Here is an 18213-nt window from a genome sequence, read left to right on the forward strand (position 1 = left end):
CTCTATCGTTCGCCTATTGGCTGATGTCAGTGAAGTCCCGCCCTGCTGCTCAGCTTATTGGACCGCTCGTCTGTCTGTCCACACTCGGCTGATCATGGAGCGTCACTGTGGGGTTTTCCAGTCAAAGATTTACACCTCTCAGTTGAGGAGAAGAGAGCAAGATAACGGTGAGCACAGCAGCTAGACACTGACAGACGAACTAAGGACTTTGGTCGTCAAAGGGGCATTTATTTTTCATCAAGCTCTAGTCTAGACAGACAAACAAAGCATCGATACGGGAGGCAGTGAAAATTTTGTAACGGTTTGTTGACAGTCCTCTATTTTAACCTCTTCAGAAAACAGCTGGTTTTGATATAGTTTGTTAACTTGAGCTCAGATTATCATCGCTACCAGTTGCTCAGTTACTCTAGGTCGTTTATCCTGCTGTTTGTAAATACCATTTTGCTCCTGGAGAAAATGTCCAGTCTGCCTTCCTTCAGACCCGAGAAGGGAAGAGCGGAAGTGGCGTTACCTGGACAACAGGCGCAGCACGAGCGTCCCCAGACCGTCTACGTCATACTGGACTCTTCAGCCGAATCTGTCAATCTCATCAGGTTAGTGCACGAGCATCACATAAACTCTGTAGTTGTAATGACTGATTCAAACTGTTGTTTTGCATTTGCATTCATGGGATCCTGCAGACTGTAGGACTTTAGGCTACTTTAAGTTAGTGCATGTATTGACAACTTAATGTAGATGCTGATATGAGTAAAACTGGATGCTTTTAATTAGAGGTTGTTCAACTCTTTGTTTCATCACTTCAATGCAGATTGTTAAGTTTTAGTGTTAAAAAAAAATCACTCAGAAATTGCTAACTTTTCACCAACAGTTACAAAGAAATGGCAAGTTATGCATTGAATTAAACATTACATGTTAAATCAGAAAAACTGAAACATTTTCTTGTAAAACATGCATTTACAACTTAAATTTCTAACTTTTCACCAACAGTTACAAAGAAATGGCAAGTGATGCATTGAATTAAACATTACTTGTTAAAAACTAAAACATTTTCTTGTAAAACATGCATTTACAACTTCTAATAAATATAGACTGTCAGACTGTTCTGCTTCTTTTTTAAGGGTTAGCTATGAATTTTATTTTTGCATATAACTTGACTGTTTTTAGGTCAGTTATTTACAGTTTTTTTTTCTCATTCTGCTCTGTCATAAATTATAAAGATGCAATATTAGCCTATTACACAAATTAACCAAAGTTGAGGCATTACAAATATTATTTGAAGTTTCTAAATATTGTGTGCTGCAGGAAGATGTTGAGGTTATGAAAGCCGTGGCACATTAAAATCTTTTTATTCGAATGTACATCGACGTTTTCAGAATATCAGAAGAACCATCTCCTTTAATTCCTCAACCCGACCATCAAAGCGATCCAACCAGCCTCGACCTTTAAAATTACCCCACTCCCTTCAACCCTGCCAAAACAATTCCTCTGGAATGTCCGTCTGTGTTACTCTCACCCACTATAGCCGTTTAACCGGAGGCTTAGCTTTGCACTTTCTGTCCTGAGCCTCAGATTTCACGGGATATGACTCAGCAAATCTACCCACACATTTTCCCTTTCTCTTTTTTCTTTATCCATGTTTTCGCTCGGCTTCCTCTCAAGTTCTTGCTTGCATTGACTGAATGCTTGCTGAGCGCACGCTATTTTGCTCCTTTTGTACCCAAAAGGAATGTGTTTTTCATTTGCTGAACTCAGAAAAAAGACATGACCACAGCTTTTTCTGTCTACAGCCCAATTGCCATAAAAGTTTACATTTTTATGTTTTACATTGCATAATGTGCTTTCAAAGTTCAATATTCTTTATTGTCACATCATCAGACAGGTGGTAGTTGTATTCAGTACAGTAAGAGTGAAATGAAGTATTACAGCAGTACCTAAAGAGATGAGGTACTTTCCATTCTTATATACAGTATTACAATATTGCAAATTCCAATCATTACTCCAGTCTTCAGTGTCACATGATCTTTCAGAATTCTTCTTCTTCTTCTTCTTCTTCTTATTATTATTATTATTATTATTATCAGTGTTGAAAACAGTTTTTTCAGGATTATTTGATGAATAGAAAGTTAAAAAACAGCGTTTATCTGAAATACAAAGCTTTTGTAAGATCACTATCATTCAAAAGTTTGGGGTCAGTATGAGTTTTTTGTTGGGAAGAAATTAAAGAAATACTTTTATTCAGCAAGGATGCATTAAATTGATCAAAAGTGACAGTATAGACATTTATAATGTTGCAAAAACTTTATATTTTAGATAAATGCTGTTCTTATCAATTATAAATTGATTATAAATTATAAATTGTAAATATTATAACTTATAAAAATTGATTTTGATATAGAATTGATGCAGTGACTCCCTCTGGCGGTGACTGTTGACTTTATGCTTTTGCATTTCTCTTTTTTTAGTAAAGGTGTTGTTTTTATTAGGGATGTCCGCAGCTAATACACAATGAAAACACAGTTTATGTAAGTTTAGGGAAAGTTTTCTCGTGTACTTGTCATTTTCGTGGAAATTTGGGTATTTAAGGAAAGTTCCGCAGCCTGAAAGCTCGAGTCTCTAGAGACCTGGAAGCGTATATTATGTTTTACTACGATGAAGGCGTTCTTTATGAATATTAATTAGCTTCCCCAAGGCAGCGAAGCTGATTGGCTCAAAGGCAAGCGTGGGCGTTAGTCAGCTGGCCAATTAACGAGTAGTGGAGGCTTGGTCAATAAATATTAATTTGGTTTTCATACTGACAGCTCCAGGAAGGTTACCAAGCAACGATTGAATGACATTTTTAATATACATGAGCTAAGCCTTCATCGTAGTAGGTTTCGCAATTTCATAATTTCACCGGAGGATGGAGGAGCTTCGCGTGCTCGGAGTAGCACAAACATGGCCACCTGGTGAAACCAAAACACAAGCGAAACGGCGGATGCTCTGCTCGTAAATTCGCCTTTAGACCGTGCAAATCAGCGTGACAGCTCGTATCAGTTCGAGATTCAGATGCTGACCATGAGTTGATGCGGTTTACAAACCGGATTTACAGGAATGGTTTCGTTTGATAACGTTTGAGCTGATTACATCACTTGGATTATTGCACTAACCAGAAGAGGCTTTAGGTATGTGAAATCTGTGAAAGGTCTAAAAATGCATTTAGAGCTTTCTGAGGATAGTATTTCATACTTTATGCTCAGAGGTGATGGTGTTGTGGATGTGATTGTCGCCTTTCTGTTACAGTGGCATATTGGTGAGATAGTGGATGTCTCTCAATCGCTCGTGAACTCCCTATGTGTTGCATAGATAGGAAGCTGACTAGTTTTGGGACATTTATGCTCATTAGGGTTTTGCCATTGGTGCCCAAGGAAAAAAAGGCCATAAAAGCTTAATGCTGTTTAGGTAGGCTACCCTTTATGAGCAACTTTTGTATGAAGGTGCTTATGTCATACATCAGTAGTATACATAATTAACACATGTAAATTATTTATATATAATATATATATATATATATATATATATTTGATACTCAATTATTATCAAAGTTGGAAACAGTTGTGTTGCTTAATATTTTTTGGAAACTGTGATACTTTTTTTTTTAGGATTCATTGATGAATAAATGGTCAAAAAGAACAGCATTTATTCAAAATAGAAATATTTTCTAACAATATAAATCTTTACTATCACTTTTTATCAATTTAACACATCCTTGCTGAAAAAATGTATTAATTTCTTCCAAAAAAAAAAAGAAAGAAAGAAAAAACACTGACCCCGAACTTTTGAACAGTTGTGTATATTGTTACAAAAGATTTTAAATAAGAAATTAAATAAATGCTGCTCTTTTTTAACTTTTTATTCATCAAAGAATCCTGAAAAAAAGTATCACATTATAAAAAAATGTTCAGCAGCACAACATTTTTAATAAATCAGCATTGAGGTGGAATGATTTCTGAAGGATCATGTGACACTGAAGACTGGATTTAATAATGCTGAAAATTCAGCTTTGCATCACAGACATAAATTATATTTTAAAGTATATTATAATAGAAATATAAATCAAATAAATGCAGGCTTGATGATTAAAAGAGACTTCTTTCGAAAACATTAAAAATAATAATGTTTCCAAACTTTTGAATGGCAGTGTATATATTCACTGTATAAGCTAAATATAGATTAATCTTTGTTAAAGCTGTCTTTTGTTGTTTGATTATCATTAATGACAGACAGCCGCAGGTATTTATAGGCTGCTGTCACTTTAAGACCTAATGCACTGATGCAATACAATGATACACATCTGATTTCTTTCTCAACTGTTTACGTTCACTTAAAGTCACCGTGAACCGGAAGTTGTGACTGACTTCACTTCAGTATTGTGATGTATTTTCGAGTGAAACGGAGTATCAAATGAGAAAAAATAGAGGGCGTGGCTCGTTTTTTCCCGCTGGGAATTGATTGGATCTAGAATTCCATTCAGCTCACAGCAGACAGTTGGAGGGAATGTTGATTTCATATTGACTTTAAGGCGTAACCTACTGTGTATGTGAATACTAGCCAAGATGGGCATTTTGACATAATTTTGTGTGTCCATTCAAGTGCAAGAATACGTAAAAAGGGGGATTAATTCAGTGTTAGTGTGCTATCTGAAACGCGCTGTGTGCACAGATAACAGCACATGAATACTGAATTGAGTTCTCTTTCACCAGAATGGTTTAAAATCGCTAGAATGTGTAAATTGTCAAGCCAAACATGCAAATTATGAACTTTCACTCTATGATGGTTAAACTTTGCAATTAATTCATGAATCACATGCATGCGCAGATCCGTTACACATATATATATATATATATATATATATATACTGTATTCTGTGTAATGTATACGTGTGTGGTTTTTCCCACCATCAAAGTTTGTGAGCTGTGTATTAAATAGTATTGTGAGTTTAGCGTTTAGTGTATCTGACAGACTTTAATCATTGCAGGATGTTACAGTACACCCCTCCTGTTCACGGTCTCTGCATCAACATGTCAGATAATGGGAGACGTTTGTGGACTGACAGTATATGACGTTGCTGTGTTCTTCCCCTCTCAGTGTTGAACCCCTTCAGCCTGAGTCTGGGATCGTGGCAGATATTGAGGTGGAAGGCATTTTCTCCTCCGATTCGGACACCTTCTACGAGCTCAAGAGTCAGCCCATCACTCCAAGGTGAGTCCGGTGAATGATCCGATTATATAAATATATACTTCCTGTTTGTATCTGTACTGTCACCTACTCATTTAGATTGTGGCCGCATGCCAGATACGCTTTTGATAGAACGGCAATCGTATCTGATTTACTTCCTGCATACTCTGCGTTAGATGTCTAGAAGTTTTCTTTGTCACATTTACCTGTTATTTTTTTTACGCTGTAATCAGCTTTACCCCGTGGGATTTTACCGGCAACGAGTTACTGTATTTCTGAATTGTTGACATATTCTACATTCTTCTTGGTTTGCTGTGTCACTCAGATGCTTATCGCTCATTTTGTATGAAATTATCCACCAGTGTTGTGTTTTTGTGCTCAATTGTGTGAGCGCTGCTTGTTTTTTCTGCGATGAGGCAGGTCAGTGCATGCTGTCCCGGCGTTGGGTTTCTGTTGACAGAACTTCCCGGTGTCTGTTTCCAGGGACTTCCCAGTGATTCAGCACAAATACAAACATGATCAATCATAATACCTCTTTCCTCAGCTCTCCTTACAAAAAAACATATTGATTATGGAGTAATGTGATTAAGGATAGTGGCTCAGACGGTTTGATTACTGCAAAGAATTACATAACCAAGTGGTTTTTAAGATAAATCAATTATACAACGGTGTCAAAGTTCACACGCTGCTGTCTCCCACAGTCTTATCTGACAGTGTGATCTGCCTGACATAGCAATCTTTGGATTTGCTTGTTGCAAACAATGTGTTTGAGGCAGCATGGTCTTGGCTGCTTGTTTTCTGTTCGCTCTACGACTTCCCACAATGACTCATCAGAAAAAAAGCCCGTGTGAAAGAAATGTGAAGGCTGTATCGTTGGAAATGCAAGACTGGATGGAGAGATTTCGACCGCTGATAAGTTACTAAGGACGTATTTTGTTTGTATTATTCTCATTTGCAAGTTACTTTGCATAAAAGTGTCTAAAGTGAAAAATATGTAGGATGAGACTTTATTTTCCCTGTCAGTTGACTGGATTGTGAGAATTGGTCTCTATTTGACATGTTTGGATGAGAGGAGTTGGAAAAAAGAATATGTTTATTTTATTAATATTTGATTAATATTTTATTTTGTTTTGATGAAATATTATGAGAACATAACTTTTTTCTTTGGAATAACCTGCAATGATAAAAAAAGACAAAGAATGTGTATTAAGGAAATGCGTCACTTTTTTGACAACATAAAATAGCATTTCAACTGAATTTACCTTCCACAGTATGATTTATTTCAGAGTGAGATGATATTCAGCAGGAAATAATGTGGAGCAGGATTTGATTATATTCATCAGGATTTAATTGGATCATAAAGAGGCAATCATTTTATTGGTTTCTATATTCTCCCTGCTGTGCCTCAGGCAGAGAAAGTCATTACATTTTGAGGTTTTTCTTCCAAGTAGCATGTACAATAAGACCTTTTAAATAAGAAATTAACTATTTTTATTCAATAGTTTTTGTTTTTATGAGGAATGCAGTTAAGGAGCTTGACATAGGGTTGTCAAAAGTACCGACTTCTGTACTGAAATTTAAAAAATGTGATGATACCAGCATCTTCACTGATTGCTTACACAAATAAACAGAAGTGTTTTAAAAAAGGTGTCTATCAGCAGATCTGTCTATCAGCAGATAGGCCTATATTAGGGATCTGCTGATAGATGAATGCTTTCAAACGCTCCTGTGTGTATAGCGCTTGGTGAAGAGCGTCAAAAATGTCTATTTATTTACAACATGTTTTTGAAGCTTTGATCATTGTAGCCAATCACAGGCGTAGACCTATCTGTTGAGCACATGAACAAAATGGCCATTCGGACAAGAGGTGTTTAAGAATCTGCTCAAAATGCTAGGGGGAAATGCTGCTATCATCACATTTTTTAAATTTCAGTAGTTGTTACGATCTCATGAACAAGAGAGAATTATTTCCGACCAGTTCTCACGCCGTCTGTCTTAAATCGGTCTCTGTCTCAGCGGTGAACTCTCAGTCCTGCGTTTCAAAAATAGCATGCAGTAATATGATTACAGCACGGGAGTGTAGCGTGGTACTCTAAGCTTATTTATCTTCTCATCGTCTGCCCTCGTAGTGGCTCTCTGACCTCTGCTGACCCCGTGACCCCAGCCGGCTCCGTGATGACGTCACGTGTGTTGATGAGGCAGGAGCTGATGCGACAGCAGGCTCAGGACCAGGAGAGACGAGAGGCCCAGAAACAGGCCTCCAGCGCTCAGCAGCGCCTTACTGGCGCCACCCCTGCCATCTCCGTCGCCTCTTCCCTGCCTGCCACCCCGGCCCAGGTGCCTGTGGAAGTGCTGAAGGTATCACATAATAAATATATAAAAATCAACATTTGGATGTTTAAATACTGTTTACAACATTAGGGGGAACTAAAGTTGTTCTGTGTTTGAATACTAGGTTCAAACTCACTTGGAAAACCCAACAAAGTACCACATCCAACAAGCTCAGAGGCAGCAAGTGAAGCAATACCTCTCTCACACTCTTGGCAATAAAATAGCCAATCAGACGCTGGCAACGTCGCCTTCTCCCCAGCCTGCCTCTGCCCCTGAGTTGGCCCCTGCTGCCAGTAGCACTCCCAGCAGCCCGCTGGCTGTGCTCAGCCTTGGATCGAACAAAGAAGAGGTACAAACTGAACCCAGATCAAATGTTTCTGTTATAAAATGTATATTGGCAAGAATGTGATAAACATATTAATACTCCTATTTAACAAAGATGCATTAAATTGATCAAAAGTGACAAAGACATTTATATTGTTACAAAAGATTTCTGTTTCAAATATTAGCACATTTTTCTTGAGCATCAAATCAGCATATTAGAATGATTTCTGAAGGATCATGTGACACTGAAGACTGGCGTAATGATGCTGAAAATCAGCTTTGAATCACAAGAATAAATGACATTTTAAAATGTATTCAAATAGTTATTTTAATTTGTAATAATTTTTCATGATATTACTGGTTTTACTGTATGTTTTGATCACATAAATGCAGTCTTGGTGTGCATACAAGGCTCATTACAAAAATGTAAAAAAATATTACCGACCCCAAACTTTTGAACGGTTGTGTATCTTTAAATTAAGTAAGTTTAACAGTACTACATCATGGCAATAAAGTTATTGTAAAAATAGTAAAGATAAGAGTCCTTGAGCTAATGCCATGACAAAAGATGACCCATTTACCCAATCACTAACAGCATAATGTAATGTTCTCCGCTCTGGCCTACTTTTACACGCACAATTACAAAATAACCTCTACTATCACTGCTCAGTTACTAGATTTTAGTGTTTCTTGTTCCTGGCATGATTGTTGTGGGGTGTTTCTATGTGATTGCTAGGGTGTTCTGTGTGGTTTCATACTGTCACCAGATCTCCAAAGTCTCTGTGATATTCTTGATATGGCTTTTTCCAAGGTCCCTTCTTCATTTAGGGACCTGGGAAAAATCATTTTCAATAATTTTTTTTTTAATTGCTTAAAAAAGTAACCATAGCACAAACATATACAATTATGCATTTGGCAGACTCGATTATACAAAAGTGATGTCTGGACTAGAAAAATTGTCATCTTCACCATTTATTCAAATATCATTAAATTTGTTAAAGATTTTGCAAATATATTGCGTAGTTGTACTTGGAGTCAATTGTTTTATTTGTGATTAGGCAATGAAACATACCAAATTGTGCAGACATAATTTTTGCCCTGGATGTCATACAAAGAAATTATGAACATGCAAAAACAAGAGAGAACCACCGAAATATTAATAACTAATTATGTTGTAGTCAATGTATGCTTTTTCCTGTGAGCTTTTTGTTTTTTAATGCATTTTTATTTTTATTTTTTTGCATAGTAAAATTAAATCTGTAGCTGTAGTTTGCCATTTTTTGCCAAATAAGTTTGTCAGATAAATACCTTATTCAAGTTTAGTGTTTTGTTGTTCCCTCATATTTAAAATATTTAAAAAAAAATATATATATAAAGTATTTTTTCTCATATTTGGATGGTAAAAACAAATATCCCCTCCAGACTCCAGATATCACTTTTGGCGCATATATGTGTATCTTCAAATATATATATATTACACACACACAGGGCCTAAAATTAAAACTTGTCAAGCGCCAAATATGAGTAAAAATTGATGTTGGCGAGTATATGAAACGGTGTCAATTGTCATTGGATGGTAACATTTTTATGAATACTAGCAATGCAATGTTGTGAGAACATGAACGTGAACGACGCTCGGGATAGTTGATGGGCCAGTGCTGCATCATCACGAAAGTTTAAGCTTTGCCAATTTAAATATTGGCAAGGGAAGGGAACTCAATTCAGTATTCGCACGCTGTGTAGGAAGTTTTCCGTGTGCGAACATCCGAAGCGCGCACCCAGAAAGCCGCGTCTCAAGACAGCATTCAAATACTGAATTTAACTCTCTTCTTGTGCTTTAAAATAACTGTACTGTGGAGTACAGTTGAGAAACAGTTGAGAAAGAAACCGCATGTGTATCAGTATATTGGATCCGTGCATTAGCTCTTAAAGTGACAGTAGCCTAAAAAACCTGCCGCTGTCTGTGTTTTTAATGTTAATCAGACAACAAAAGACAGAGAAAAATCACTCATTGCTCTACAACAACTTTTGTAACTTTCAGTGAAGACTATGCAGTGTTATTTTTCATTTGATTATTAAATTTCTGTACCTGAAATTTGGTATCTAAAATTTTGGTGTCACAACTGCCTGTTTTTGCTAAATGGCTGGTAAAAAATATTTATGGTAAATTTTCTTAAGTCATCACCCATCGGGAGGTGTGGCAAAAAGTTTTAGGCCCTGTATATATAAGCGCTCTGTTCTACTTTCACATGCAAAATTACACAGTAACTTTTACTATTCCTCTGACTAATTACAGTACAGATATTCCTATAGTTTTGAGGATTTTACATACAGTATATCAAATCTGACCCAGATCTATCGCAGTAAGATATCAGCACATTAACCATTCACTTTCATATTCCGTATATGATTTAGCTTGTGTGAGAAGTCAAAGTTTAGTGTTGTGTTATCAAACAATGCTGCATTGACAGGATAAGGTTTTATTCTCCAACCAGCTTGTACGTTAGGCCGCTTACTTTGCTAGTCATAGTCTGTGAATTTCACATGCTTACAAAACTGCACTAACCAGTAATTATTGCCCTAATAATCTCAAGTCTTAAGCCGTTTAGAGTATGCTAGACAACTAATTAAGTGTTTAGCTCTGAGACTCGGAAAGATTCTTTTGAAGAATTCGCCCTGCGTTTACTAAATACAATAGTGCGCTTTGTCAGGTCTGCGTGAAGTCGGCCAGACTCTCTCTGGCACTTTGCTTTTGGTACCACATTGTGCTGGTAAATATCACACTCGAGGCTCAATGACCCTAGCACACTTTGCACTTTGTGTGGGCTTGGCTATTAAAGCCTTTCAGTCCTGTATTTCTCCTGTTCATGTACTGAAGGAGCCTTCTCAATCAAAACCACTGGCTGGAAAACCCTACGATGAAATACAAGCTGGCTAAGGTTCGAGACTTCTATCAGACTTTGAATCGGATGTCTGTATTTCTCATCTCCTTGTGGCCGGTGTGTCACTCTGGAAACTGCTGTGTAGTGTGTTATTTAGAAATCCTTCTGCCTCATGACTCAAGATGGAAGTCACACTTTAAAGCAGCTTCTTGTGCTGGAAGGAATGTAAAAGATTGTCCACAAGTCCTGCTAAACTGTTTTTTCCCTCTCTTTTCGATATGCACAGATTGAAGACGTCATCGATGACATCATCAGCCTGGAATCGAGTTTAAACGATGAATTTATGACACTGATCGACTCGGGTTTGCAGCTTCCCAACACGGTATGTAGCAACATCCTCAACTCTATTGAGGATCAATTGAGCAATTCATTTCATAAGAACAGATTAAGTAAAGATCTTACATGCATAACTTTTTTATATAATTTGCTGTTGTTGATAATGATGAAACAGCCATTAGTCATAGTTTCCAGTTAATTCACTGATGCCCACATTTCTGCCTTAGTCTTTTGCAAGCAAATTTGTCTCCAAGCGAATCCTGCTCTGACATGCCATTGCTTTGGAAATACAATTTCGTTTTCAAATCAGTAATTTTCAGTTGAGTGTGGGAGGAGTTCAGGTAGAGGCACTTGTGTAACCAGTTACGATAGGCTCATGGGCTTCAGTATTGTCAGTGTATTGTTTGCATTCGGGACGTTTGGGTTGAATGTGGGCTTGAAACACTGGAAGCAAATATAAACTTCTGACACATGGCTCACAATGGGTGGGGTCGCCACACCGAGGAGGAGTGACAGAGAGCTGCCGCGCACACACACATGCAGAGACACCGGCCATTCAATATGTGTGCATGAGCTGATTTCTGTGGTGTTTTTAATGCTCCAGAACATATTTCCCCATTTGTAAACGTCCCTTTTTACGGAGAGACACATAGAAAGAGGAAGCACTTTGCAGGCGTGTAAGAGAACATGAGGATTCTGGTTTTACTGCCGGAGAATGAAAAGAAAAAGGGCCAGATTGAGGTAAATTTAGCATATTTCATCTCTCTGCTTCATTGCCTGTCTTTCTGTCACTTTCTGTGTAAATGCGGTGTAAAGATGGTAGGTTTGTGTTTTGGTTGGTTGAAATAATCTTAGCATGTTGTGAACAGTCCAATGGGTTTATTTGAGCATGTGTTGGCCAAGATCTATGCCTCAGGACTGCAGATTCAAAGGAAATTTGGATGGATTTTACATAATTGATTTTTGCACAGGTGTCACCTCATCGGTTTCGCAAATCAAAAGTTACCTTTCATGCTGGCTGTTTGTCAAGATGAATGAAGTGTGTTTTGTGGTAAACCTGCGAGTTTGAAACTTCAAACATGTTTATGGAACTTATGGAACCGGTTTAGTAATTCTAAAAATTTCTGACTGCACTCTCAATGCAGCTATGGGTTGATGAAATGCAAGCAGTGAAATGCAATACCTCACTGATGAAACGCTAGCAGCACAAACTTCATTCGTGAAACCATTTTTGCGTAAATTGCCGCGTTCAGTATGGAAATGTACATGTTTTTATTAGTGGCAGCGCTAGTTTTAATGAAGCATTTTAAGCATAAATTTGGTTAGATGTGCTCTGTTTTATGTTCTCAAAAGTTTTAGTAAGCACTGACAGAGGAATGTTTATGCATTTTTATGTTTTGAGCTCCAAAATAATTTAGATTTATTCATATAATTGTCCTTGCCTAGTCTAGTTTGTTTCACTTTACAAATAAACGTGCACACAAGAACCGTTTGGCCATTATTAAAGATGTTGCCCTTCAGATATGAAGGTTCGTGTTTGTGGTTATCTGAACTGAATAAAGGTTATCCATACGGCGCACCATGTGTGATGAGGGGGCCTCTGACTAGATAATGCAGTGGGCGGGGCCCTGATTTAATGGGTTGTGGTTGGTTTTCAACAGCTGCCAGTCTCAGGAAATCTCCTGGATGTGTATAGCAGTCAGGGCATGGCGGCGCCCACCATCACCGTCAGCAACTCCTGCCCTGCAGACCTGCACAACGTCAAGAGAGAGTTGACCGGTCTGTATCTCTCATCTGTGGCCTTCCATTTCTTTATCTCACTGCTTCTTCTTCCTCATTTCTCTAGCACCGATCCTTCACCAGCCAGTCCATTCAGTCTTACTGTATCAGCAGTTACACACCACATTTGCCATTTCCCAATTTCACTGCAGTTCCCAGATCTGTTCTCGCACACACACACTGTTAAAATACAATCATCGCTGCGTATGATTCATTATCGTGTCAGTGGATATTTGTGGTTTTGCAGAACTTGTGACTAAGTGGTTAGTGCAAATACCCATCATTTATCAGTCACTGGCCAGCATGCAATACAAAGTAAAGTAAAACTGCTAATTTATTACGATTGCTACTAAAACACCAGTGTTTGGAATGATAGGAGGGCAGATATGGTTTGTGAATCTTAGGTCACATTCAGCAGCAGAATACGGTTGTCAGTCCTGTATTTGAGTCCTTATTATGGTTACATTCACACACAGTTCGGATATCCACAGGAGTGACAATCGCATTCGATAACCGAACTCACTCCCGTACATTTTTGGGACTCACAACTGCATTCTCGGAAAAACCGGACTGGATAACCGACTCCAGTCTGAACGGAACCGGACCGGACAGCTAATTGTCTGTCAGGTCATACAGTGCGAGAGAGCCGCTCTGTGCTGCACAAACACGTGTCTACCGTGTGTGTGGTTTCAATAACTTGCAGCGATGGATATATGAGCTTTTAGATCCGGTCACTGTTCTCCACCGACTCAAATGCTCTGCTCTCCACCCACATATAAAAGCTTCTGTCGGTTAATGAAGATTTGATGGATGAAATCGCGGCTAGATTGGACTCTTGTCGTGCCTAAAATAAGACTTTTCAGATTTATGGACATTGCCATCTTTGATATTACTTCGGTCACTGTCGCTTGATTCCTAATGCATGTTCATACAGACAGTATTCGAGAAGCTAATGTAAGTCACTGTGTGAACAGGACTGTTATCAATCCCCAAAACTGAACAAAGTGAACGTAGCTTATTTAGCTAACAAAACCTAAAAAGTGTATTAAATTCACAGTTTGCTATCAGAAACCATTGCAAGGAAGTTATTTGTTGATTGATTCCCACAAAAGGTCCCACATCTCAACCATAACTTGAACTCAAACAGCGTTCTGTTTGTTTGACCAATGGCAGACTGAGGGAGTATTCAGGATACCGGGTAATTTGTGTGGCAGTTTGTCTGGTGATGCTAGTGACAAAGAAATTGCTCACTTCCCCTTTAATATGAAATATAAATTGCCATGTTATTTGTTTTTTATAGATGCAGAAGCAAAAGCTATTATGAAGGAGAGACAGAAAAAAGACAACCATAACCTGAGTGAGTTTTGATTTCTTGCAGATTTGCTTCTTTTTTATCTCTAGATATGTCATTACTATCTGCACATAAAATCCTGAACATTAACCGTCATTGGTAGAGTATAAGGAAGTAAATTACATTTCTAGTTATCTGAAACATCTTGCCTGTCTAGTTGTTCCCATCCATTTAAAGTATGTGTATGTGTGTGTGTGTGTTTTGTAGTTGAGAGAAGAAGAAGATTCAACATTAATGACCGCATTAAGGAACTCGGAGCTCTCATTCCAAAGTCCTCTGACCCGTCAGTACCACTGCTCTCATTCTCACTTCTCTCTGGTTTTCAACAGTGATCATTTAAGTGAAATTCATTGTTTGAATTTTTTGTAATCGTAAAATGTTTGTTTTCAGGTTTTAAAAAAAATCAAAGTGGTCTCCCACTACTGTATTTGTCTTATGTAGAGTATTTTTTCACTGATTTCATTCAGTGAATGCATCTGTATGAGTATCTGCGTGTGTTTTCTCAACAGAGAGATGCGCTGGAACAAGGGCACCATCCTAAAGGCGTCGGTCGACTACATCCGCAAGCTACAGAAGGAGCAGCAGAGAGCCAAAGAGATGGAGACGAGACAGAAGAAACTTGAACACGCCAACCGCAGTCTGCTGCTGCGCATTCAGGTATTCTGCAGCATAGATTTATACACAAACTCTTTTGCCATATTTAAATCCATTTCACATTTAAATCCATTTCACATTTCACAATTATTTTATATACTATTTTATAAGTATTAGAATTAGCTTTTATTTTTAGTTAGTTTTAGTAATTTTATGTTTCTTAAAATTGGCATAGTATCATGGAATGAATTGTAGCAATGGTCTAGTTTTATTTTATTTTATTTTATTTTATTTTGCCATTTACCCCAAAATTTGCATCCTTTCTTAAAATTGGCATAGTAACATGGAATGAATTGTAGCAATGGTCTAGCTTTATTTATTTATTTATTTATTATTTTGGAAATCATTCATTGAATAAGTTGTAGAAATGTTCTAGCTTTATTTTATTTCATTTTATTTTAGTTTAGTTTAGTTTAGTTTATTTTATTTTGCCATTTACCCCAAAATTTGCATCCTTTCTTAAAATTGGCATAGTAACATGGAATGAATTGTAGCGATGGTCTAGCTTTATTTTATTTTATTTTAATTGATTTTATTTTATTTTATTTATTTTGCCATTTACCCCAAAATTTGCATCCTTTCTTAAAATTGGCATAGTAACATTGAATGAATTGTAGCGATGGTCTAGCTTTATTTTATTTTATTTTATTTTATTTTATTTTATTTTATTTTATTTTATTTTATTTTATTTTATTTTGCCATTTACCCCAAAATTTGCATCCTTTCTTAAAATTGGCATAGTAACATGGAATAAATTCTAGCTTTATTTGTTTTATTTTATTTTATTTTGGAATTCATTAATGGAATTAATTGTAGCAATGGTCTAGCTTTTATTTTATTTTATTTTTTATTTTATTTTATTTTATTTTGCCATTTACCCCAAAATTTGCATCCTTTCTTAAAATTGGCATAGTAACATGGAATGAATTGTAGCGATGGTCTAGCTTTATTTTATTTTATTTTAATTGATTTTATTTTATTTTATTTATTTTGCCATTTACCCCAAAATTTGCATCCTTTCTTAAAATTGGCATAGTAACATTGAATGAATTGTAGCGATGGTCTAGCTTTATTTTATTTTATTTTATTTTATTTTATTTTATTTTATTTTATTTTATTTTATTTTATTTTATTTTGCCATTTACCCCAAAATTTGCATCCTTTCTTAAAATTGGCATAGTAACATGGAATAAATTCTAGCTTTATTTGTTTTATTTTATTTTATTTTGGAATTCATTAATGGAATTAATTGTAGCAATGGTCTAGCTTTTATTTTATTTTATTTTTTATTTTATTTTATTTTATTTTGCCATTTACCCCAAAATTTGCATCCTTTCTTAAAATTGGCATAGTAACATGGAATGAAGTGTAGCATTGGTCTAGTGGTTAAGCACACATTTCCTACACATTGAGTTCTGATGCTAATGCAGAAGACTCTAATTTGAGTCCAATTTGAATTATGTGTCCTGATCCCATACCCGCTTTCTTCTCCCCATCATTTCATGTCATCTCTTTACTCTTGCTGTCAAAAAAAATGATAAAAAAAAAAACCTAAAACAAGAAAGATGGATTTAAAAGAGAGAAATTGACACTGACGGCGGTTTAAATCACTTGAGCTCAGCGATGTCTCTGTTCTGTGAGTTTCTAGTAGTAGCCATTTTTGTAAAACTGCTGTATCCTTGTGTATCAGGCAGCAGATAACTGTATGCAATCCCACTGGCAGTCGCCGCATCACACCATCGCTCATTTGCATAAAGCTGACCTCTCTGCTGTCACTTTCAATGCCGAAAATCAACAACTCTTATTAAAACCTAATGTCTGCAGGCCACCTTGTCATCTTAAAATGTTCCTTTAGTTGTGATTTAACATGTTGTGTCTGTGTGATCGGCAGGAGCTGGAAATGCAAGCTCGTCTCCACGGCATCTCTTCATCTCAGATCTCTGGCTCCACGCTGACCCAGTCGCAGACCTTAACTCTGGATCACAACCCCAGCAATGACCTCTCCAAGACCCTTCTGTCCCTCAACCAGACCACGCCCTCTTCCTTCTTGTCTCCGCCTTCTTCTACCTCCTCAGTTGGCGGGGCAGTCACCAGTCCTCTGGACCTCGGGACTCTCAGCTTCGGCGAGTTGGATGACCCCGCCGCCTCCGTGTTTAGTCCAGCCCTGATGGCGGATATGGGGTTAGGCGATATTTTAATGGATGACAGCAGCGCTCTGTCACCTGTAGGGGGCGCCGATCCCCTGCTTTCCTCAGTCTCCCCGGGAGCGTCCAAAACGAGCAGTCGTAGAAGTAGCTTCAGCATGGAAGAAGACTTGTGACGGCTTCAATTCGGACGATAGTTGCAAATCCTGCTTGCGCGCTCCATTGTTGGCCAGTAGAGGGCAGTGTAACCCCACGCTCTTTATTAATCGCTGTACTGTAGAAGTCTCGTAAAAAGAGTTTGAGATCCTCAAGACTTTTTTCTAGAGTATAGAAAGACTTCGGGAGCAGACGCTGATGTTTAGAGCCTCATTTATCATCTGGACCTCTGATGAATATATAGAAGAATATATGTACATAGAGTAGATTTAGTCCTAAACATCTATTTTGTGTTTTTAATATGCAGTTATATGAAAAGTAGCACTATAATATTAACTCAAGGTCAAACCACATGAATATATTAGACATGTTGGGGAAAAAACATGCCTGAATAGTAAAATATATAATTATTTTTAGGTTCAGACCTCACTCGAATGGTGGGCTCCAAAAGTCTGAGACTTTAAACCTTGAAATATGCAATACGCAGGATTTTGAATTATAGAGTAAAAATATTTTAGATTTTGTACTTGTCAGCTGCTGTCATTAAAGTGAAAAGAGACAAACCAAATACTAAGATGTTATCAGTTTAACTTTTAACTTAAATTATTATGCTAATAACATACACTACTGTTCAAAAGTTTGTCAGTATGTTTTTATAAAATAAATTAATATTTTTATTCAGCAAAGATGCATTAAAGGTGCAGTAAGCAATTTCTGAGAAATGCTGTTGATATTTGAAATCAAGAAAACAAACACGCCCCTACCCAAAATGATCACACCCCTTTCTTTATAACCCCGCCCCCAAATTCACAAACACACTATGGCACCTCCCCCCTCACGAGTGGACACGCCCTCTACTGCTGATTGGCTACAAGTGTGTTTTGGTGCTTGATCCACTTTCAACAGCGTTTGATCAAAAGTCCCAGCAAAGTCATTAATAATGTTACAAAAGATTTCTCTTTCAAATGTCACTTTTAATGGATTCCACAACAATATTAGGTGGCAAAAACTGTTTTCAACATAATAATAATGACTGATAATA

The 18213-nt window shown here is 37.1% G+C and overlaps 1 protein-coding gene across 3 annotated transcripts; it reads left to right on the top strand.

Annotated features, from left to right (window-relative positions):
- Window positions 1-97: 97 nt before the first annotated feature.
- On the top strand, window positions 98-17985 carry tfe3a (transcription factor binding to IGHM enhancer 3a). 3 transcript variants are annotated; one of them, XM_048210349.1, is made up of 10 exons: window positions 98-593; window positions 5125-5238; window positions 7344-7572; window positions 7670-7894; window positions 11038-11133; window positions 12749-12866; window positions 14167-14223; window positions 14425-14500; window positions 14727-14874; window positions 16763-17985. In XM_048210349.1, the coding sequence occupies exons 1-10, from the start codon at window positions 457-459 to the stop codon at window positions 17189-17191; spliced, it is 1629 nt and encodes a 542-aa protein (XP_048066306.1). In that variant the 5' UTR covers window positions 98-456; the 3' UTR covers window positions 17192-17985. The 3 variants fall into 3 exon arrangements, with proteins under 3 accessions (XP_048066306.1, XP_048066307.1, XP_048066308.1); XM_048210350.1 differs by having other exon boundaries at window positions 472-593; window positions 5015-5238; XM_048210351.1 differs by lacking the exon at window positions 98-593 and adding an exon at window positions 2469-3161.
- The last annotated feature ends 228 nt before the right edge of the window (window positions 17986-18213 follow it).

This window comes from Megalobrama amblycephala, linkage group LG12 (assembly GCF_018812025.1).
Source record: "Megalobrama amblycephala isolate DHTTF-2021 linkage group LG12, ASM1881202v1, whole genome shotgun sequence".
In the NCBI taxonomy this organism is placed as follows: Eukaryota; Metazoa; Chordata; class Actinopteri; order Cypriniformes; family Xenocyprididae; genus Megalobrama; species Megalobrama amblycephala.

What these genes read in the sequence shown, in the direction of transcription:
- tfe3a (XM_048210349.1), top strand. Translation starts at nt 457, where the DNA reads ATGTCCAGTCTGCCTTCCTTCAGACCCGAGAAGGGAAGAGCGGAAGTG. An exon ending in GAATCTGTCAATCTCATCAG is followed by an intron (nt 594 to 5,124) that starts GTTAGTGCACGA and finishes TTCCCCTCTCAG; the next exon opens with TGTTGAACCCCTTCAGCCTG. An exon ending in CGTCAAGAGAGAGTTGACCG is followed by an intron (nt 12,867 to 14,166) that starts GTCTGTATCTCT and finishes TGTTTTTTATAG; the next exon opens with ATGCAGAAGCAAAAGCTATT.